Here is a 20,638-nt window from a genome sequence, read left to right on the forward strand (position 1 = left end):
TGTCTTCTTCAATGGGGACAATTATGGACTGTCTTCTTCAATGGGGACAATTATGGACTGTCTTCTTCAATGGGGACAATTATGGACTGTCTTCTTCAATGGGGACAATTATGGACTGTCTTCTTCAATGGGGACAATTATGGACTGTCTTCTTCAATGGGGACAATTATGGACTGTCTTCTTCAATGGGGACAATTATGGACTTTCTTCTTCAATGGGGACAATTATGGACTGTCTTCTTCAATGGGGACAATTATGGACTGTCTTCTTCAATGGGGACAATTATGGACTGTCTTCTTCAATGGGGCTCCGTGAGGCTGAGATGACCATTGCAAAATGTTGATTTAGTCGTCAATTTCTTTGTGAAATTTCATGTGTGCTATTATCTTGCTGGAAGATCCACTCGCTGGTAGAAGGAAAACAGGTTTTTGGTTAAAATGTTCCGGTACTGGGTAGAGTTCGTGATAACGTTGACCCTAACAAGGGCCCCAGCACCAGTGGAAGCAAAACATAAAATATCCACCACCATATTTTTTACAGTAGGTATGGGATTATTTTCTGCTTATCACATCTTTCTTTCAACACCAAACCTTGGCCAAAGAGCTCTATTTTCATGTAATATGACCATAACACCGGATACAATTACATTTGTTGGATGACATGAAAATAGCAATAATAATATTCATATAGTCAATAGACTACTAACTCGGCCATCTGAAACTTCATATGAGCAGTCTCTTTTTGCTCCTATTCATTCAGTCAAGCCTCTCTTCCTGTCATGTGATATTCAGCTTTATAATGCCATTCGCTCCTACTCATTCAGTCAAGCCTCTCTTCCTGTCATGTGATATTCAGCTTTATAATGCCATTCGCTCCTACTCATTCAGTCAAGCCTCTCTTCCTGTCATGTGATATTCAGCTTTATAATGCCATTCGCTCCTACTCATTCAGTCAAGCCTCTCTTCCTGTCATGTGATATTTCAGCTTTATAATGCCATTCGCTCCTATTCATTCAGTCAAGCCTCTCTTCCTGTCATGTGATATTCAGCTTTATAATGCCATTCGCTCCTATTCATTCAGTCAAGCCTCTCTTCCTGTCATGTGATATTTCAGCTTTATAATGCCATTCGCTCCTACTCATTCAGTCAAGCCTCTCTTCCTGTCATGTGATATTTCAGCTTTATAATGCCATTCGTTCCTTCTCATTCAGTCAAGCCTCTCTTCCTGTCATGTGATATTCAGCTGTATAATGTCATTACCACACAACAGTACATTGGAGTGGGAAACACAACTCTAAACTGACTCCTTATCAGTCTTCTCATCTGGGCAGTCATCTTTCTCCCGATCCTTCTCTTCCTCTCGCTCCTTCTCTTCCTCTCCTAGTGATTTGGGTCACAGCTGGTCTGCCAGAGGGAATCTGAGGTGGGGGGGGGGGGGGGGGGGTGAGTTGGTACCTTGGCCTGGCTGAGTGGTGAGAGAAACAAACAACCAGCCACTAGCCTGGCTGTATAATGTATAGGAAGACATGGTATGACAATGATAGAAGTGGTGGCTAAAGCATATATAGTGTGGGACTAACCACCACAGCAGTATTGTGACAGAAATACCTTTGTACAACCCATTCTATATAACTGAACTAAAGGACTATCGCCCCCGTAGAACTTCTTTCATATGTATATACTGTGTTCTAGTCAAGGCCTTCCTATGCATCTATTGCTATATACTCTTCTATCCTACAGATATACTATATCCACACTGTCAATACATCATCACACATACATATTTATACTACGGACTCCAACATTGCTCGTCATAATATTTATACTTTTCTTAATTCCATTCTTTTCCCTTTTAGATTAGTGTGTATCGTTAGATATTACTGCACTGTTTGGGAGCTAGAAACACAAGCATTTCGCTACACCCACAACAACAACATCTGCTAAATGTGTACGCGACCAATACAATTGGATAAGCTTCTATCCAAAGAACACAGACAGTGGATAGCGATACAAGTCCAATACCAGCCATTGCAGTTGAAGCAGAGCCTTTACAGAGCAAGTCGTTGTCAAGAGGACGGTCACGTGTGTTTTAGGAGCAGAGGATCCAAGATCACTCTGTTGCGGATGAGTAAGGAAGATATACTGTAAAAAAAAAAACAATGAAAAAAACACAGTGACGTGACATTTGTTTCAAATGCAGTTTCTCCCCCAGAAATAATAAGTCTCCATATTTTAAATAAAAGTTTATTAAAGGTTAACAAGCTCAACAACAGTAACTAAACTGAAAAGGCAGTTCTAAGAAACAAATGTATTTAAAAAAAAAGTCATGCAAGCAATATCCAAGGCTTTGACTGGTCCATTCACTCCCATTGATTCAGATGGTGGTATATACACACACAAGGGTTTAAGTGTATCTTCTTTACAGCCATTACTGTAATAAATTATATATATACAGTCCTGTCTGTGATATGGGGTGGTCTCTCTCCACCCTCCTCTTCATCAGTAACGTCTCAGCTGATGCCATGGACTTCGTTCACTCTGCAGCGTTACCAGTGTCTGATAAGAGAAAAGAAGCTGCTCAGGTAAGTCTGGTAATAAGTTGTGCATTTCAATGAGAATCTGCAAATGGGTGGTCTAAATCAAAATCAAACTACTGTGTGAGAAATAGTCATTCACTTTGTCTCATACTTGGAAGAGAAGTGTGCGATCTAGTTCTAATGAAGAGAAAATGGCCTGAGAAAAAAAAAACCAAGTGAACCTACTTTTCCCATCGCAGGCGACTATCTTGACTTTGTCCACCTTGACCAGATCTGTCACCTCCCTGAACTCCACATCATTCAGAACGAAGGTCCACACGTTATCACAGAATCTATAGGTGTTTAGTGACCCCTAGAGGCGAGAGAATGTCACAACACATTAAAAAGCTGTACAAAGCAGAATGGCATTTTTAACCAAATGATGTATTAATAAAACAAACGTACAGCTATGATTTCAGCTCATTTTCAACCAGGGATGGGAAAGCTTATCTGCAAGGCTTACGTGTGGGTGAAGGCTTTTGCTCCAGCCAAAAACAGTCATCTGTTTCAACTAACCAATTCTGTACATATCAATTATATTACATTCTTCTACTACTTATTATTTGACTTTGATTATATTGATATTGTACTGCACTGTTGAGGGAGCTTGCAAGTAAGCATTAGGCTGCACCTTTTATACCAGTTGTAAGCTGTGTATGTGATGAATAAACTGATTTGATTTAACCATAACCTTCAATACAGTCTTTGTTGAATCAGCTGTGATGTTGCTTTGGCTAGAGAGAAAGCCTGCATCTGTCCTCGCACCCGTATTTGTCCCTTTTTTTAAGGTAGGCGCAAACAGGGGAGTAATAATTAGTCCAAACAGTTGTGTTTTGCCCATGAAAACAAGAGTTTCTATTCGAGAGATTCAGGTCTGTCTCTTCCTCGTATCGTTTGCTTCCTAGTGAACACAAGCCAGTCCTCACCTTAAAGTTGACCCTGTTGCGAACCCGGTTGGCCAGCGCTGTGTTGATGGCTTTGTCAAACTGGAGGAGAACTTGAAGCGCCAACTGCGGCGTGATCTGTTGGGTCTAGGAAAATAGATAGACAACCGTTTTTCATTTCATCATGACTCAAGTTAACATTGTAAGAAATATACTGCTCCAAAAAATAAAGGGAACACTTAAACAACACATCCTATATCTGAATGAAATAAATAATCTTATTAAATACTTTTTTTCTTTACATAGTTGAATGTGCTGACAACAAAATCACAAAAATAATCAATGGAAATCCAATTTATCAACACATGGAGGTCTGGATTTGGAGTCACACTCAAAATTAAAGTGGAAAACCACACTACAGGTTGATCCAACTTTGATGTAATGTCCTTAAAACAAGTCAAAATGAGGCTCAGTAGTGTGTGTGGCCTCCACGTGCCTGTATGATCTCCCTACAATGCCTGGGCATGCTCCTGATGAGGTGGCGGATGGTCTCCTGAGGGATCTCGTCCCAGACCTGGCCTAAAGCATCCGCCAACTCCTGGACAGTCTGTGGTGCAATGTGGCGTTGGTGGATGGAGCGAGACATGATGTCCCAGATGTGCTCAATTGGATTCAGGTCTGGGGAACAGGCGGGCCAGTCCATAGCATCAATGCCTTCCTCTTGCAGGAACTGCTGACACACTCCAGCCACATGAGGTCTAGCATTGTCTTGCATTAGGAGGAACCCAGGGCCAACCGCACCAGCATATGGTCTCACAAGGGGTCTGAGGATCTCATCTCGGTACCTAATGGCAGTCAGGCTACCTCTGGCGAGCACATGGAGGGCTGTGCAGCCCCCCCAAAGAAATGCCACCCCACACCATGACTGACCCACCGCCAAACCGGTCATGCTGGAGGATGTTGCAGGCATCAGAACGTTCTCCACGGCGTCTCCAGACTCTGTCACGTCTGTCACATGTGCTCAGTGTGAACCTGCTTTCATCTGTGAAGAGCACAGGGCGCCAGTGGCGAATTTGCCAATCTTGGTGTTCTTTGGCAAATGCCAAACGTCCTGCACGGTGTTGGGCTGTAAGCACAACCCCCACCTGTGGACGTCGGGCCCTCATACCACCCTCATGGAGTCTGTTTCTGACCGTTTGAGCAGACACATGCACATTTGTGGCCTGCTGGAGGTCATTTTGCAGGGCTCTGGCAGTGCTCCTCCTGCTCCTCCTTGCACAAAGGCGGAGGTAGCGGTCCTGCTGCTGGGTTGTTGCCCTCCTACGGCCTCCTCCACATCTCCTGATGTACTGGCCTGTCTCCTGGTAGCGCCTCCATGCTCTGGACACTACGCTGACAGACACAGCAAACCTTCTTTCCACAGCTCGCATTGATGTGCCATCCTGGATGAGCTGCACTACCTGAGCCACTTGTGTGGGTTGTAGACTCCGTCTCATGCTACCACTAGAGTGAAAGCACCGCCAGCATTCAAAAGTGACCAAAACATCAGCCAGGAAGCATAGGAACTGAGAAGTGGTCTGTGGTCTCCACCTGCAGAACCACTCCTTTATTGGGGGTGTCTTGCTAATTGCCTATAATTTCCACCTGTTGTCTATTCCATTTGCACAACAGCATGTGACATTTATTGTCAATCAGTGTTGCTTCCTAAGTGGACAGTTTGATTTCACAGAAGTGTGATTGACTTGGAGTTACATTGTGTTGTTTAAGTGTTCCCTTTATTTTTTTGAGCAGTGTATATACCTAGCTACTGTTTTCAGATGAGTAGCTAACAGTAGCTGGTAAAGTATAGTAGCTAGTGATTGAGAAGAGCTGGAGTGAAGCTTGAACCAGAAATCGTGAATTTACTGAGCTAATGCACCACCAGCAGCTTTACCTAGTCGCGCATACGCGGATATTAGCTAACTAATGAGCCAGTTACTAGCTATCAGAGAACTAGCAATGAAAATGTAGTGAATCCAAATAACGTTACTCATCACTACTGACTTTGGCTAAATTAAGCTGGCTGTTTTTCACCGATCAAAACTGAGCCTGTAAATTAGCTTTCTCGAACTAATATTTTAGTTTGCTAGCTTCTTCGTTCAAATCATACGTCACTGCAGCCATTTATGGAGATGCTTCTTGTTAGCGTGGCTAACTAGTTAGCTAGCTATGTAGAAGACGAGAAGGCAACTAGTTAACTAACCAGCTTTTTCTCGTGAAAGATAACTTCAATATCTGAAAGGTGTTAACGATGGATAATGTGGCTTCATAATTAGCTAACTTAACTTGTTATCCCAAACAAAGTGCAACTAGATAACGTTAGCTAATTATCTAGCTAGCATAGCTGCAGTTTACCTGAATTAGCTCGTCAAGGCTCTCTTGCAGACTGTTTCCTAGCGTCGTATTTCTGTAGAGCTGGTATGCCATTGTAATAAATGAATTTACTAGTAAGATTGTGCACAATTCACTACCAAAGTACGATTTACTAGCGGAATTTAACCAACAGTACGCTGTGTTTTTAGAAACCGACCTGTGAGCTCCCGACTACGGAACACCGCGGAGGACAAACACAATATTACGTATCGTATATTCCCCACCAGAACATTCAGAAAGCGTTTATACCGGTAAGAACCGCTAGATGGTAGCAGATGACAAAAGAACAGGGTGATTCACTAGAACTGTATCTGTACTGTAGAAAGAAAAGTCTGCAAGGGTACTGTTATCTGTGGATAAGAGACGGAAGACACACTATTGATTGTGTATCATGTTTTTATTGACTGACAAAAGGTTTGTGTCAATGCAATATTAATTAACAAAAAAATAGTAAATATATTTTTTCAACAATTATACAATTATCATCTTAATTAAATACTTTTTGGGATTCCATCAGTTGAGTACAATTTCAAAAGCAACAAACAAGCATGTTATGAAAAGGAATATAAACTGTAAAGTACTTTTTTTTTGTGAATACTTAGATATTTAAGTACTTTTGAAAATGATGTATTATCAACAATACTGTTTATAAAGACTAATGATGTTAACTCCCAAATCCACCATTCATATGTTTCCCCCCCACGATAAGACTTCCACAGTAATCTCTTACATTAATCAGTAAAGAGCAGTCTCTCAGCTTTGTGATACGAAAAAAAAAAACACTCAACATTGTTGATCACTTTTTTTTTTATCACACTGGAAGAGACAGTGTCAAGGCTAATGCTAACAGAACAGAGTTATTCGTTAGAGATGCCAGAGTAGGATAAATGCATCTGCCCACAGATGCTTGAATAAGCATTTATATATACAAAACACCAGATAAATCATGGTTAGAGCAAGAGGAGATTTTGTCAACTTCATTTCAGCATTATACATGGTTGTTTTGGTAATATATCTATTGAAGGAGCGGATTTGAAATGCAACCTTTTTTAAACATTTCTTTCTTCTTTTTTTAAAAAATACAGAGAATATAAATAAAAGGAAATTACATTGTAAATATGTCAGAGCAGGTAATGCAATTATTTGGACAAAGTCGGGGACTGGTGGGCTCAACATAAACCAAAACTATTAACATTGATCTATGTATCTATCTATTCAGTTTCCCCCAGAATAAAACTAATTGAGTTCAATTAACTTATTTATATGTCCTTACAGTGGTATGTTAATAGAGGAGGAGGGGTTTACAGTGGTATGTTAATGGTGGAGGAGGGGTTTACAGTGGTATGTGTTAATGAAGGAGGCGGAGTTTACAGTGGTATGTGTTAATGGAGGAGGAGGGGTTTACATTGGTATGTTAATGGGGGAGGCGGGGTTTACAGTGGTATGTTAATGGGGGAGGCGGGGTTTACAGTGGTATGTTAATAGAGGAGGTGAGGTTTAAAGTGGTATGTTAATGGGGGAGGCGGGGTTTACAGTGGTATGTTAATGGCGGAGGCGGGGTTTACAGTGGTATGTGTTAATGAAGGAGGCGGTGTTTACAGTGGTATGTTAATAGGGGAGGAGGGGTTTACAGTGGTATGTTAATGGGGGAGGCGGGGTTTACAGTGGTATGTGTTAATAGAGGAGGCGGGTTTACAGTGGTATGTTAATGGTGGAGGAGGGGTTTACAGTGGTATGTTAATGAGGGAGGAGGGGTTTACAGTGGTATGTTAATGGAGGAGGAGGGCTTTACAGTGGTATGTTAATGGAGGAGGCGGAGTTTACAGTGGTATGTTAATGGGGGAGGAGGGGTTTACAGTGGTATGTTAATGAGGGAGGAGGGGTTTACAGTGGTATGTTAATGGTGGAGGAGGGGTTTACAGTGGTACGTGTTAATGGAGGAGGCGGGGTTTACAGTGGTATGTTAATGGGGGAGGAGGGGTTTACAGTGGTATGTTAATGGAGGAGGTGGGGTTTACAGTGGTATGTGTTAATGGAGGAGGCGGGGTTTACAGTGGTATGTTAATGGAGGAGGAGGGGTTTACAGTGGTATGTGTTAATGGAGGAGGCGGGGTTTACAGTGGTATGTTAATGGAGGAGGCGGGGTTTACAGTGGTATGTGTTAATGGAGGAGGAGGGGTTTACAGTGGTATGTTAATGAGGCGTGGTGCAGAGCAGTAGATGATGATCAATAGAGAAAACAGGAAGGAAATGGGTACTACTTCCTTCATTTAATTACTGTGTCAAACTGAATTACATAACCAATCACAAAACAAGCACACAGCAGCAGATATGGCTTATCTACGTGTGTGTGTGTGTGTGTGTGTGTGTGTGTGTGTGTGTGTGTGTGTGTGTGTGTGTGTGTGTGTGTGTGTGTGTGTGTGTGTGTGTGTGTGTGTGTGTGTGTACTCCAAAGTGTTTCCATCACAACATCACAGCTCAGCTCAACATTTAAGTCTTTTCGCTTTTGTTTAACGCTTTTCTTTTCGACACGTGACTTTTTACTTTGTAGCTCAATCTCCACAACAGTCCCACTGGCACCCCTCTGTTACTTACTGACCGGTAGAACACACACACACACACATTAGATCTCATTCAATCAGTTGCAGATAAAGGAAAGCACACTGCAGGTTCACAGAGAATGTTTTTCCTACCAGAGGTGTTAATCATACAGACATGGCGTCCCTCTCACGGACATACAGTAGCTACTGTATTATAGACACAGTACAGATGTAGGTGCTTAATTTGATCACCCTGTTGCAGGAGAACTTTACATTTAAAACGTGTAGTGTATTTGAGGTCTAAAAGGCTTCTGAAGTTTGTAATTTCCAATTTGGAATTTCAGACTTGATTTTCCGTTACGATAAATGTATCAACCGCTACGAAAATGTCCATTAATTATAATCCACCTAATAATTCACATTTCCTGTTGCTGCAGGATTATTTTCCTGCTGTAGCAAACTGGCTCAAATGAAGACCCCACATCTGTATCCTTGTAGCCACAGTGGCCTCTGTCTTGTAGTCACAGTGGCCTCTGACTTGTAGTCACAGTAGCCTCTGACTTGTAGTCACAGTGGCCTCTGTCTTGTAGTCACAGTGGCCTCTGACTTGTAGTCACAGTAGCCTCTGACTTGTAGTCACAGTAGCCTCTGACTTGTAGCCACAGTGGGCTCTGTCTTGTAGTCACAGTGGCCTCTGACTTGTAGTCACAGTAGCCTCTGACTTGTAGTCACAGTGGCCTCTGTCTTGAAGCCTCTGTCTTGTAGTCACAGTGGTCTCTGTCTTGAAACCTCTGTCTTGTAGTCACAGTGCCCTCTGACTTGTAGTCACAGTGGCCTCTGTCTTGAAGCCTCTGTCTTGTAGTCACAGTGGTCTCTGTCTTGAAACCTCTGTCTTGTAGTCACAGTGCCCTCTGACTTGTAGCCACAGTGGCCTCTGACTTGTAGTCACAGTAGCCTCTGTCTTGTAGCCTCTGTCTTGTAGCCACAGTGGCCTCTGTCTTGTAGTCACAGTGGTCTCAGTCTTGTAGCCACAGTAACCTCTGTCTTGTAGTCACAGTGGTCTCTGTCTTGTAGCCACAGTACCCTCTGACTTGTAGCCACAGTACCCTCTGACTTGTAGCCACAGTACCCTCTGACTTGTAGTCACAGTACCCTCTGACTTGTAGCCACAGTACCCTCTGACTTGTAGCCACAGTACCCTCTGACTTGTAGCCACAGTACCCTCTGACTTGTAGCCACAGTACCCTCTGACTTGTAGCCACAGTACCCTCTGACTTGTAGTCACAGTACCCTCTGACTTGTAGCCACAGTACCCTCTGACTTGTAGCCACAGTACCCTCTGACTTGTAGCCACAGTACCCTCTGACTTGTAGCCACAGTACCCTCTGACTTGTAGCCACAGTACCCTCTGACTTGTAGTCACAGTACCCTCTGACTTGTAGTCACAGTACCCTCTGACTTGTAGCCACAGTACCCTCTGACTTGTAGCCACAGTACCCTCTGACTTGTAGCCACAGTACCCTCTGACTTGTAGCCACAGTACCCTCTGACTTGTAGTCACAGTACCCTCTGACTTGTAGCCACAGTACCCTCTGACTTGTAGCCACAGTACCCTCTGACTTGTAGCCACAGTACCCTCTGACTTGTAGTCACAGTACCCTCTGACTTGTAGTCACAGTACCCTCTGACTTGTAGTCACAGTACCCTCTGACTTGTAGCCACAGTACCCTCTGACTTGTAGTCACAGTACCCTCTGACTTGTAGTCACAGTACCCTCTGACTTGTAGTCACAGTACCCTCTGACTTGTAGCCACAGTACCCTCTGACTTGTAGCCACAGTACCCTCTGACTTGTAGTCACAGTACCCTCTGACTTGTAGCCACAGTACCCTCTGACTTGTAGTCACAGTACCCTCTGACTTGTAGTCACAGTACCCTCTGACTTGTAGCCACAGTACCCTCTGACTTGTAGTCACAGTACCCTCTGACTTGTAGCCACAGTACCCTCTGACTTGTAGCCACAGTACCCTCTGACTTGTAGCCACAGTACCCTCTGACTTGTAGCCACAGTACCCTCTGACTTGTAGCCACAGTACCCTCTGACTTGTAGCCACAGTACCCTCTGACTTGTAGCCACAGTACCCTCTGACTTGTAGCCACAGTACCCTCTGACTTGTAGTCACAGTACCCTCTGACTTGTAGCCACAGTACCCTCTGACTTGTAGCCACAGTACCCTCTGACTTGTAGCCACATTCTTTGGAGAGTCATACAAAGGAAGGCTGTACTATGTGATTGGATATTTATTCACTGTCTCAATGAGACAACTAGAGAAGTCCCTGTATCCTTCTGATGCTGTTTTATAATGCGATACTGCTGTCTACTTTCAGTAATGCTGCTAATTAGCACATTACTGTTGACTCATTAAGATCAGAGAGCTTTGTTAAATAAGAAATAATCCTCTCGAAATTACAGTACATGTCCAACATTTTGTGACTCTGTTGTGTTTGCCTTCGCTTCTGTTGGCAGGCCTCCACTAATTCAGCAAATGTTACCTTTTTGAAGTAAGAAAAATGTACTTTGGCAAATACTCATCGACAAAATGAAATATTTGCTAAATTGCAGAGAGGATCAGCTTCCCCAGTTTAAGAAAATCAAACTTCATTAGATGATTTACATTTACGTCATTTAGCAGACGCTCTTATCCAGAGCGACTTACAAATTGGTGCATTCACCTTATGATATCCAGTGGAACAACCACTTTACAATAGTACATCTATATCATTTTTTTTCCTCTTTTTTTTAACTAGGCAAGTCAGTTAAGAACAAATTCTTATGTTCAATGACAGCCTAGGAACAGTGGGTTAACTGCCTTGTCCAGGGGCAGAACGATGGCTTTGTACCTTGTTAACTCGGGGATTTGAACTTGCAACCTTTCGATTACTAGCCCAACGCTCTAACCACTAGGCTACCTGCCGCCCCGGCATCACATGACAGTTTAACAGGGATGTACTGCAGTGGAAGTTGGTACATGCTGGGGATTGGATGGACTCTACAGTTTAACAGGGATGTACTGCAGTGGAAGTTGCAAACATGAAATGAACAATATAACACCACGTTTTAACTTAAAGATTGTGAAAATGCGTGGAGCCAATTTGGTAAATAACTGGTTTTGTCTGGTTCTTTTAACGGGTCCTATTGAAGTAATGTGGATTAAGGGTGTATAGATATCATTATTAATGATCACACAGGCTAAAAGGAGGATGAGAGAGACGACAGAAAGAAAAGCAGATCGTGTTCCAATGTGGTGTGATGTTTGGCTAAATTAATATTTAACAGCTGATGAAATATTAACGGGGAACTAATGAGGGAAACATTAGAAAACAGCACGATAAATAATGACGTGCCACAAAAAAAAAAAAGTGCACTTCAAATTGCGTGGCGTACAAAATGTTTTGCGGTGTTTTTACAGTACAGAACCATGCAGCGTCACAAATGCTACCCTACTTCCTTTTTTTTTTTGTGCACTATATTAGACCAGAGCCCTATGGACCCTGGTCAAAAGTAGTGCACTAAATAGGGAATAGGGTGCCATTTGTGCCCTTTTTACTGCCCACACTAACCATTAGTCTAATTTGAACTCTGCTGTCAGAACAGTTTGTTTTCAATATGCCAGTCGTTAGGACGACTCACAAGGTCTGTGTTCCAGTAGGCAGCAGGGTTAGGAAATTAATCCTATTAGTTTTCTACTCGGTTTCTACGTCCACAAATAGCATCCTATTCCCTATATAGTGCACTACTTTTGACCAGGGCCCATAGAGTTCCATTTGGGATGCAGACAGGGTAGTTTGGATTACAGCCAGTAATCAGTTCAGTAGAAGGATAATGTCCTGGGTTTGCTCTGGCTCTTGTTTTCTTTGACCTTAATAAGATGTTTTGGTGTCCAAAAAACGATACTTTTGAAGAATAACTTGCAAGACCTCTGAATTTAACCCGTATTCAGTCAATGTGTAATTGTCCTACTTTTACAACAAAGTTATTTTGTAAAATCCAATAAACAGTATGCACTTTGTAATGCTTACAAATGCTTCCATATTTTGAGTCATTGTACATTTTCTAGCACATTCTCAGGCAACAGAATAGTTGCTAGTGGCCTGATTGGTGGCTCTATAACGGCATCACTTAGTGACATGATAGTAGTGGGTGATTACGATTCACTTTATGTTTCATAGATATTAACAGCCACTGTATTGGCTCTGTCCCTGTCCCTGTCCCTAACCCTGTCCCTAACCCTGTCCCTAACCCTGTCCCTGTCCCTAACCCTGTCCCTGTCCCTGTCCCTAACCCTGTCCCTGTCCCTGTCCCTGTCCCTGTCCCTAACCCTGTCCCTGTCCCTGTCCCTGTCCCTGTCCCTAACCCTGTCCCTAACCCTGTCCCTGTCCCTGTCCCTAACCCTGTCCTTAACCCTGTCCCTGACCCTGTCCCTAACCCTGTCCCTGTCCCTAACCCTGTCCCTGTCCCTGTCCCTGTCCCTGTCCCTAACCCTGTCCCTAACCCTGTCCCTGTCCCTGTCCCTAACCCTGTCCTTAACCCTGTCCCTGACCCTGTCCCTAACCCTGTCCCTGTCCCTGTCCCTAACCCTGTCCCTGTCCCTGTCCCTGTCCCTGTCCCTGTCCCTAACCCTGTCCCTGTCCCTGTCCCTGTCCCTGTCCCTAGACCTGTCCCTGTCCCTGTCCCTGTCCCTAACCCTTTCCTTAACCCTGTCCCTGACCCTGTCCCTGTCCCTGTCCCTTACCCTGTCCTTAACCCTGTCCCTGTCCCTAACCCTGTCCTTAACCCTGTCCCTGACCCTGTCCCTAACCCTGTCCCTGTCCCTAACCCTGTCCCTGTCCCTGTCCCTGTCCCTGTCCCTAACCCTGTCCCTAACCCTGTCCCTGTCCCTGTCCCTAACCCTGTCCTTAACCCTGTCCCTGACCCTGTCCCTAACCCTGTCCCTGTCCCTGTCCCTAACCCTGTCCCTGTCCCTGTCCCTGTCCCTAACCCTGTCCCTGTCCCTGTCCCCGCCCCTGTCCCTAACCCTGTCCTTAACCCTGTCCCTGTCCTTAACCCTGTCCCTGTCCCTAACCCTTTCCTTAACCCTGTCCCTGTCCCTAACCCTGTCCCTAATCCTGTCCTTAACCCTGTCCCTGTCCCTGTCCCTGACCCTAACCCTTTCCCTAACCCTGTCCCTGTCCCTGTCCCTGTCCCTAACCCTGTCCCTGTCCCTGTCCCTGTCCCTAACCCTGTCCCTGTCCCTGTCCCTGTCCCTAACCCTGTCCCTAACCCTGTCCCTGTCCCTGTCCCTAACCCTGTCCTTAACCCTGTCCCTGACCCTGTCCCTAACCCTGTCCCTGTCCCTAACCCTGTCCCTGTCCCTGTCCCTGTCCCTGTCCCTGTCCCTAACCCTGTCCCTAACCCTGTCCCTGTCCCTGTCCCTAACCCTGTCCTTAACCCTGTCCCTGACCCTGTCCCTAACCCTGTCCCTGTCCCTGTCCCTAACCCTGTCCCTGTCCCTGTCCCTGTCCCTGTCCCTAACCCTGTCCCTGTCCCTGTCCCTGTCCCTGTCCCTAACCCTGTCCCTGTCCCTGTCCCTGTCCCTAACCCTTTCCTTAACCCTGTCCCTGACCCTGTCCCTGTCCCTGTCCCTAACCCTGTCCTTAACCCTGTCCCTGTCCCTAACCCTGTCCTTAACCCTGTCCCTGACCCTGTCCCTAACCCTGTCCCTGTCCCTAACCCTGTCCCTGTCCCTGTCCCTGTCCCTGTCCCTAACCCTGTCCCTAACCCTGTCCCTGTCCCTGTCCCTAACCCTGTCCTTAACCCTGTCCCTGACCCTGTCCCTAACCCTGTCCCTGTCCCTGTCCCTAACCCTGTCCCTGTCCCTGTCCCTGTCCCTAACCCTGTCCCTGTCCCTGTCCCTGTCCCTGTCCCTAACCCTGTCCTTAACCCTGTCCCTGTCCCTGTCCCTGACCCTAACCCTTTCCTTAACCCTGTCCCTGTCCCTGTCCCTAACCCTGTCCCTAACCCTTTCCTTAACCCTGTCCCTAACCCTGTCCCTAATCCTGTCCTTAACCCTGTCCCTGTCCCTGTCTCTGACCCTGTCCCTAACCCTTTCCTTAACCCTGTCCCTGTCCCTAACCCTGTCCCTAACCCTGTCCTTAACCCTGTCCCTAACACTGACCCTGTCCCTAACCCTGTCCCTAACGCCGTCCCTGTCCCTAACCCTGTCCCCAACCCTGGAGAGTGTCTGATTCACTCAGAATGATCATCATTATACATCAACAACATTTACACACTTTTTCTAAATCGGGTAATTAAATCTGCAAACAAATAATTACATGAGCCAATGAGAACAATTAATTCCACAATGCCTCTGAGACTTGGATCTGCATATTGAATTAGTTAATTATCATGCTTTGAAAAATGGAGTGGAACTGGAGGGATTTTAGGATTTCTGTACCTTGAAATCTAGTTTTGTAATAAATGTTGGAACCTGATTTGACTCCATTTGATTACAGCACCTGAATTATACCACCTGTGCATATCTGCGCTCTTTTAATTTTTAAACATCAACCCCTGTACCTCCTGAAATGTAATACGATCTAAACAATCATGCTATAATAATAACCATATTAATTATTCAATAATATGGTGGTCAGTTCATAAATTACATTTCTTTTTTTGGGGATCTGTAGCACAAACATCACAGATTTTCATAGCAGTCAACATTATTGCAATTGTTAATTCTCAATTTGCACACGTTTATCATTGAAACCATATCAATAAAAGCACGAGTGACAGATATTTTCCCCTTTCTTCCCTCTTCCGTTAAATCACCACAACACAATGGAAGACCGTGATAAATGAAAATGACTAAATAGTATTTTGGGACTCTTATAATAAAGAAAACTAAAAAAGTCCCTCCTCAGTATTAAAATGCAGTGTGAACCGCTGAAGGCTGGTTAATGTATAGCTGCTGATAACAACAGAGCAGTACGCCAGCCTCCCACCCTGGTCTCTGATAACAACAGAGCAGTACGCCAGGCTCCACCCTGGCCTCTGATAACAACAGAGCAGTACGCCAGGCTCCACCCTGGTCTCTGATAACAACAGAGCAGTACGCCAGGCTCCACCCTGGTCTCTGATAACAACAGAGCAGTACGCCAGGCTCCACCCTGGTCTCTGATAACAACAGAGCAGTACGCCAGGCTCCACCCTGGTCTCTGATAACAACAGAGCAGTACACCAGCCTCCCACCCTGGCCTCTGATAACAACAGAGCAGTACGCCAGCCTCCCACCCTGGCCTCTGATAACAACAGAGCAGTACGCCAGCCTCCCACCCTGGCCTCTGATAACAACAGAGCAGTACGCCAGGCTGGGCTCTGATAACAACAGAGCAGTACGCCAGGCTGGTCTTTGATAACAACAGAGCAGTACGCCAGCCTCCCTCCCTTGTCTCTGATAACAACAGAGCAGTACGCCAGCCTCCCACCCTGGCCTCTGATAACAACAGAGCAGTACACCAGCCTCCCACCCTGGCCTCTGATAACAACAGAGCAGTACACCAGCCTCCCACCCTGGTCTCTGATAACAACAGAGCAGTACACCAGGCTCCACCCTGGTCTCTGATAACAACAGAGCAGTACGCCAGGCTGGCCTCTGATAACAACAGAGCAGTACGCCGGGCTGGTCTTTGATAACAACAGAGCAGTACGCCAGCCTCCCACCCTGGCCTCTGATAACAACAGAGCAGTACGCCAGGCTGGGCTCTGATAACAACAGAGCAGTACGCCAGCCTCCCTCCCTTGTCTCTGATAACAACAGAGCAGTACGCCAGCCTGGGCTCTGATAACAACAGAGCAGTACGCCAGCCTCCCTCCCTGGTCTCTGATAACAACAGAGCAGTATGCCAGGCTCCACCCTGGTCTCTGATAACAACAGAGCAGTACGCCAGGCTCCACCCTGGTCTCTGATAACAACAGAGCAGTACGCCAGGCTCCACCCTGGTCTCTGATAACAACAGAGCAGTACGCCAGACTCCACCCTGGTCTCTGATAACAACAGAGCAGTACGCCAGGCTGGCCTCTGATAACAACAGAGCAGTACGCCAGGCTCCACCCTGGTCTCTGATAACAACAGAGCAGTACGCCAGACTCCACCCTGGTCTCTGATAACAACAGAGCAGTACGCCAGGCTGGCCTCTGATAACAACAGAGCAGTACGCCAGGCTCCACCCTGGTCTCTGATAACAACAGAGCAGTACGCCAGGCTCCACCCTGGTCTCTGATAACAACAGAGCAGTACGCCAGGTTCCACCCTGGTCTCTGATAACAACAGAGCAGTACGCCAGGCTCCACCCTGGTCTCTGATAACAACAGAGCAGTACGCCAGGCTGGCCTCTGATAACAACAGAGCAGTACACCAGGCTCCACCCTGGGCTGCTTGACAGAGGAATATTTGCTGACATATAACCCAGGCGAGTCAGAGATCATTAGTCCTGTGACTGATGGGAGGGCGGCAGTGACTTGCCACTTTTATTTCCCTGCCGCAGCTGAGCTCCTTGACCAAGGGTGCATCCCAAAGGATACCCTCTTCCCTAGATAGTGCACTACTTTTCAACAGAGTCCTATGGGAGGGACTTCTGGGCCCCGGTTAAAAGTAGTGCACTATATATAGGGGAATAGGGAGCCGTTTGGAACCCGGATCAAGCTAGCTCAGCGGACACAACCTTTCAAGTCCTGTTACCAGCTCAATGGCTCTAACGTAAAAATGGGTCCCTTCGTCAGGCGCCGCTCCATCTTGATCATCTGTGATGGGCTATCAATAATGTTTCAGGCTGGTTGAGCACTTGGCTGAAGGTTAAATAAATTTCCCTGTGACGGTTTGCATGATCGTACCCAAGCGGAAGGATTTCCAATTTGCAACAGCTTTTCTCTCCAGCAAGCTGGGGGGGGGGGGGGGGGGGGGTCGGAGTCTGTCTGCGTTAGGGGAACACCCCAGCCTGCTGATCTCCATAACGATACAGGAATAAGGTGTTAATAAGGTTCTTTAGAACATGTGAACTACATTATTAAAGGGGATGTCTTGATAAAGCAGTCAATAAGGTTCTTTAGAACATGTGAACTACATTATTAAAGGGGATGTCTTGATAAAGCAGTCAATAAGGTCCTTTAGAACATGTGAACTACATTATTAAAGGGGATGTCTTGATAAAGCAGTCAATAAGGTCCTTTAGAACATGTGAACTACATTATTAAAGGGGATGTCTTGATAAAGCAGTCAATAAGTACAACATGTGGATAAGTTTATTATGAAAGTCGTTTTTTTAAATTTTTATAAAGAATATGATTATGGCATACAGTAATAACATTTATAATATTTCATATGAGAATTGTAATACACAGACTACTGTATATAGTATGTTATGGCTTTAAAAGACATCTGGATGAAATGGAGGACTTGATCACTACAGTAATAGTCTAACATGATGGAAGCAATGGAAGAGCAGAAATATGATTAACCAATGTGTTTTGGTTGTCCCTACTAATTGCAGAAATGATGCATACAGACAGAAGTCCTCTTCAGTGACTGTATTCAGAGCTCTTGTGCTCGCCGGCATTGGGACGGGAGCTGAGTTTTGATTGGATTAAGAATGAATTAGTTTGATTCCAGTTGTTCTCTTTAATGTCTTAGTTTCTGTGAGCTCAGAAAAAAACATTTTGGTCTCTGAAAGAAAATTCTCAAATAGTTTATTTCTAGTATACTGTAGGTCTGACATAATGGTGTATTTCCAGTGTACTGTAGGTCTGACATAATGGTGTATTTCCAGTGTACTGTAGGTCTGACATAATGGTGTATTTCCAGTGTACTGTAGATCTGACATAATGGTGTATTTCCAGTGTACTGTAGGTCTGACATAATGGTGTATTTCCAGTATACTGTAGGTCTGACATAATGGTGTATTTCCAGTATACTGTAGGTCTGACATAATGGTGTATTTCCAGTATACTGTAGGTCTGACATAATGGTGTATTTCCAGTGTACTGTAGATCTGACATAATGGTGTATTTCCAGTGTACTGTAGGTCTGACATAATGGTGTATTTCCAGTATACTGTAGGTCTGACATAATGGTGTATTTCCAGTATACTGTAGGTCTGACATAATGGTGTATTTCCAGTATACTGTAGGCCTGACATAATGGTGTATTTCCAGTATACTGTAGGTCTGACATAATGGTGTATTTCCAGTGTACTGTAGGCCTGACATAATGGTGTATTTCCAGTTTACTGTAGGTCTGACATAATGGTGTATTTCCAGTATACTGTAGGTCTGACATAATGGTGTATTTCCAGTATACTGTAGGTCTGACATAATGGTGTATTTCCAGTATACTGTAGGTCTGACATAATGGTGTATTTCCAGTATACTGTAGGTCTGACATAATGGTGTATTTCCAGTGTACTGTAGGTCTGACATAATGGTGTATTTCCAGTATACTGTAGGTCTGACATAATGGTGTATTTCCAGTATACTGTAGGTCTGACATAATGGTGTATTTCCAGTATACTGTAGGTCTGACATAATGGTGTATTTCCAGTGTACTCTAGGTCTGACATAATGGTATATTTCCAGTATACTGTAGGTCTAACATAATGGCATAATAACGTACAGTAACTAAAGTGGGTTATGTTCTTTTAATGATTTTTTTTTTTAACCATTTTAGACAAATCACAGTTATAATTATTTTTCTGCGCTCTTGGCCAAGTTGCCCTTTTAAAATAGGTATTCTGACCTCAACGGGACTTCCTGAATAAATAAAGGTGAAATAAATAAAATATATATTTTTTAAATCCTTCAAATGTCCAAATCACATGATTTTGTTTAGCTGAAGCTCGTTCAGACAGGCTGTATGAGTAGCAGAAGGATACCATTTTCCCTGTCTTTATCTGATGGTTTTATTGAATGTCTGTGCCCCGTTTCTTGCCTAATGTTCAAACGGCAAATTACAGCAAATATAATGACAAATAGCTCATTAAACATTACAAGCTTTCCCGAGTGCTAGATGGGAAATGTGGCAAGGAGATCAATTTAACTTTACAACCTAAAGCTGTGACAAAGTCAACAGGAAGTACCCAGTCAGTCATATTGCTGTCTGACATAATTAGACAGCAATACTTTATAATAGCTTTAATGAATAAGAATTAACAAAATATTTAAAAGCTATTGATGGATTAGTGTTGAATTATTCGTAAACGTTTCTGAACATGTATAATAACTGTAATAACAGTTAAATAAAGGTTAAATAAATATATATATATAATGGTGTATTTCCAGTATCTGTAATAACTTTCACTGAGCTATATATATATATAGATATGTGTGTAACAACAGTGAAAGTTATTATTACAATATTTTATTGAGTTCACAGTTCAGGTATAAACCTCAGAAGATGTTTAACAACAAGGTGAGGTGTGTCAGACAGAGGCCCGGTGTCAAAACGTTCAGACAGACAGAGGCCCGGTGTCAAAACGTTCAGACAGACAGAGGCCCGGTGTCAAAACGTTCAGACAGACAGAGGCCCGGTGTCAAAACGTTCAGACAGACAGAGGCCCGGTGTCAAAACGTTCAGACAGACAGAGGCCCGGTGTCAAAACGTTCAGACAGACAGAGGCCCGGTGTCAAAACGTTCAGACAGACAGAGGCCCGGTGTCAAAACGTTCAGACAGAAAGAAGCCCGGTATCAAAACGTTCAGACAGACAGAGGCCCGGCATCAAAACGTTCAGACAGACAGAGGCCCGGTGTCAAAACGTTCAGAAAGACAGAGGCCCGGTATCAAAACGTTCAGACAGACAGAGGCCCGGTATCAAAACGTTCAGACAGACAGAGGCCCGGTATCAAAACGTTCAGACAGACAGAGGCCCGGTATCAAAACGTTCAGACAGACAGAGGCCCGGTATCAAAACGTTCAGACAGACAGAGGCCCGGTATCAAAACGTTCAGACAGACAGAGGCCCGGTATCAAAACGTTCAGACAGACAGAGGCCCGGTGTCAAAACGTTCAGACAGACAGAGGCCCGGTATCAAAACGTTCAGACAGACAGAGGCCCGGTATCAAAGAAAAGCAAGATTGCCGTCTCCCGTACAGTACTTGAAAAGCCCTCATAAAACAAGAATAACGATAGTGTTTACT

At 44.5% G+C, this 20,638-nt stretch overlaps 1 protein-coding gene across 1 annotated transcript; it reads right to left on the reverse strand.

The window, feature by feature from the left end:
• Nucleotides 1-2,233: 2,233 nt before the first annotated feature.
• t2ag (Transcription initiation factor IIA subunit 2) lies at nucleotides 2,234-6,056 on the reverse strand. Its single transcript, NM_001141542.1, is given in 4 exon segments — nucleotides 2,234-2,555; nucleotides 2,762-2,888; nucleotides 3,502-3,606; nucleotides 5,854-6,056. Coding segments are annotated over 4 exon segments (327 nt in total). The 5' UTR covers nucleotides 5,926-6,056; the 3' UTR covers nucleotides 2,234-2,532.
• Nucleotides 6,057-20,638: the final 14,582 nt, after the last annotated feature.

Source organism: Salmo salar, chromosome 26, assembly GCF_965601325.2.
Source record: "Salmo salar chromosome 26, fSalSal1, whole genome shotgun sequence".
Lineage (NCBI taxonomy): Eukaryota > Metazoa > Chordata > Actinopteri > Salmoniformes > Salmonidae > Salmo > Salmo salar.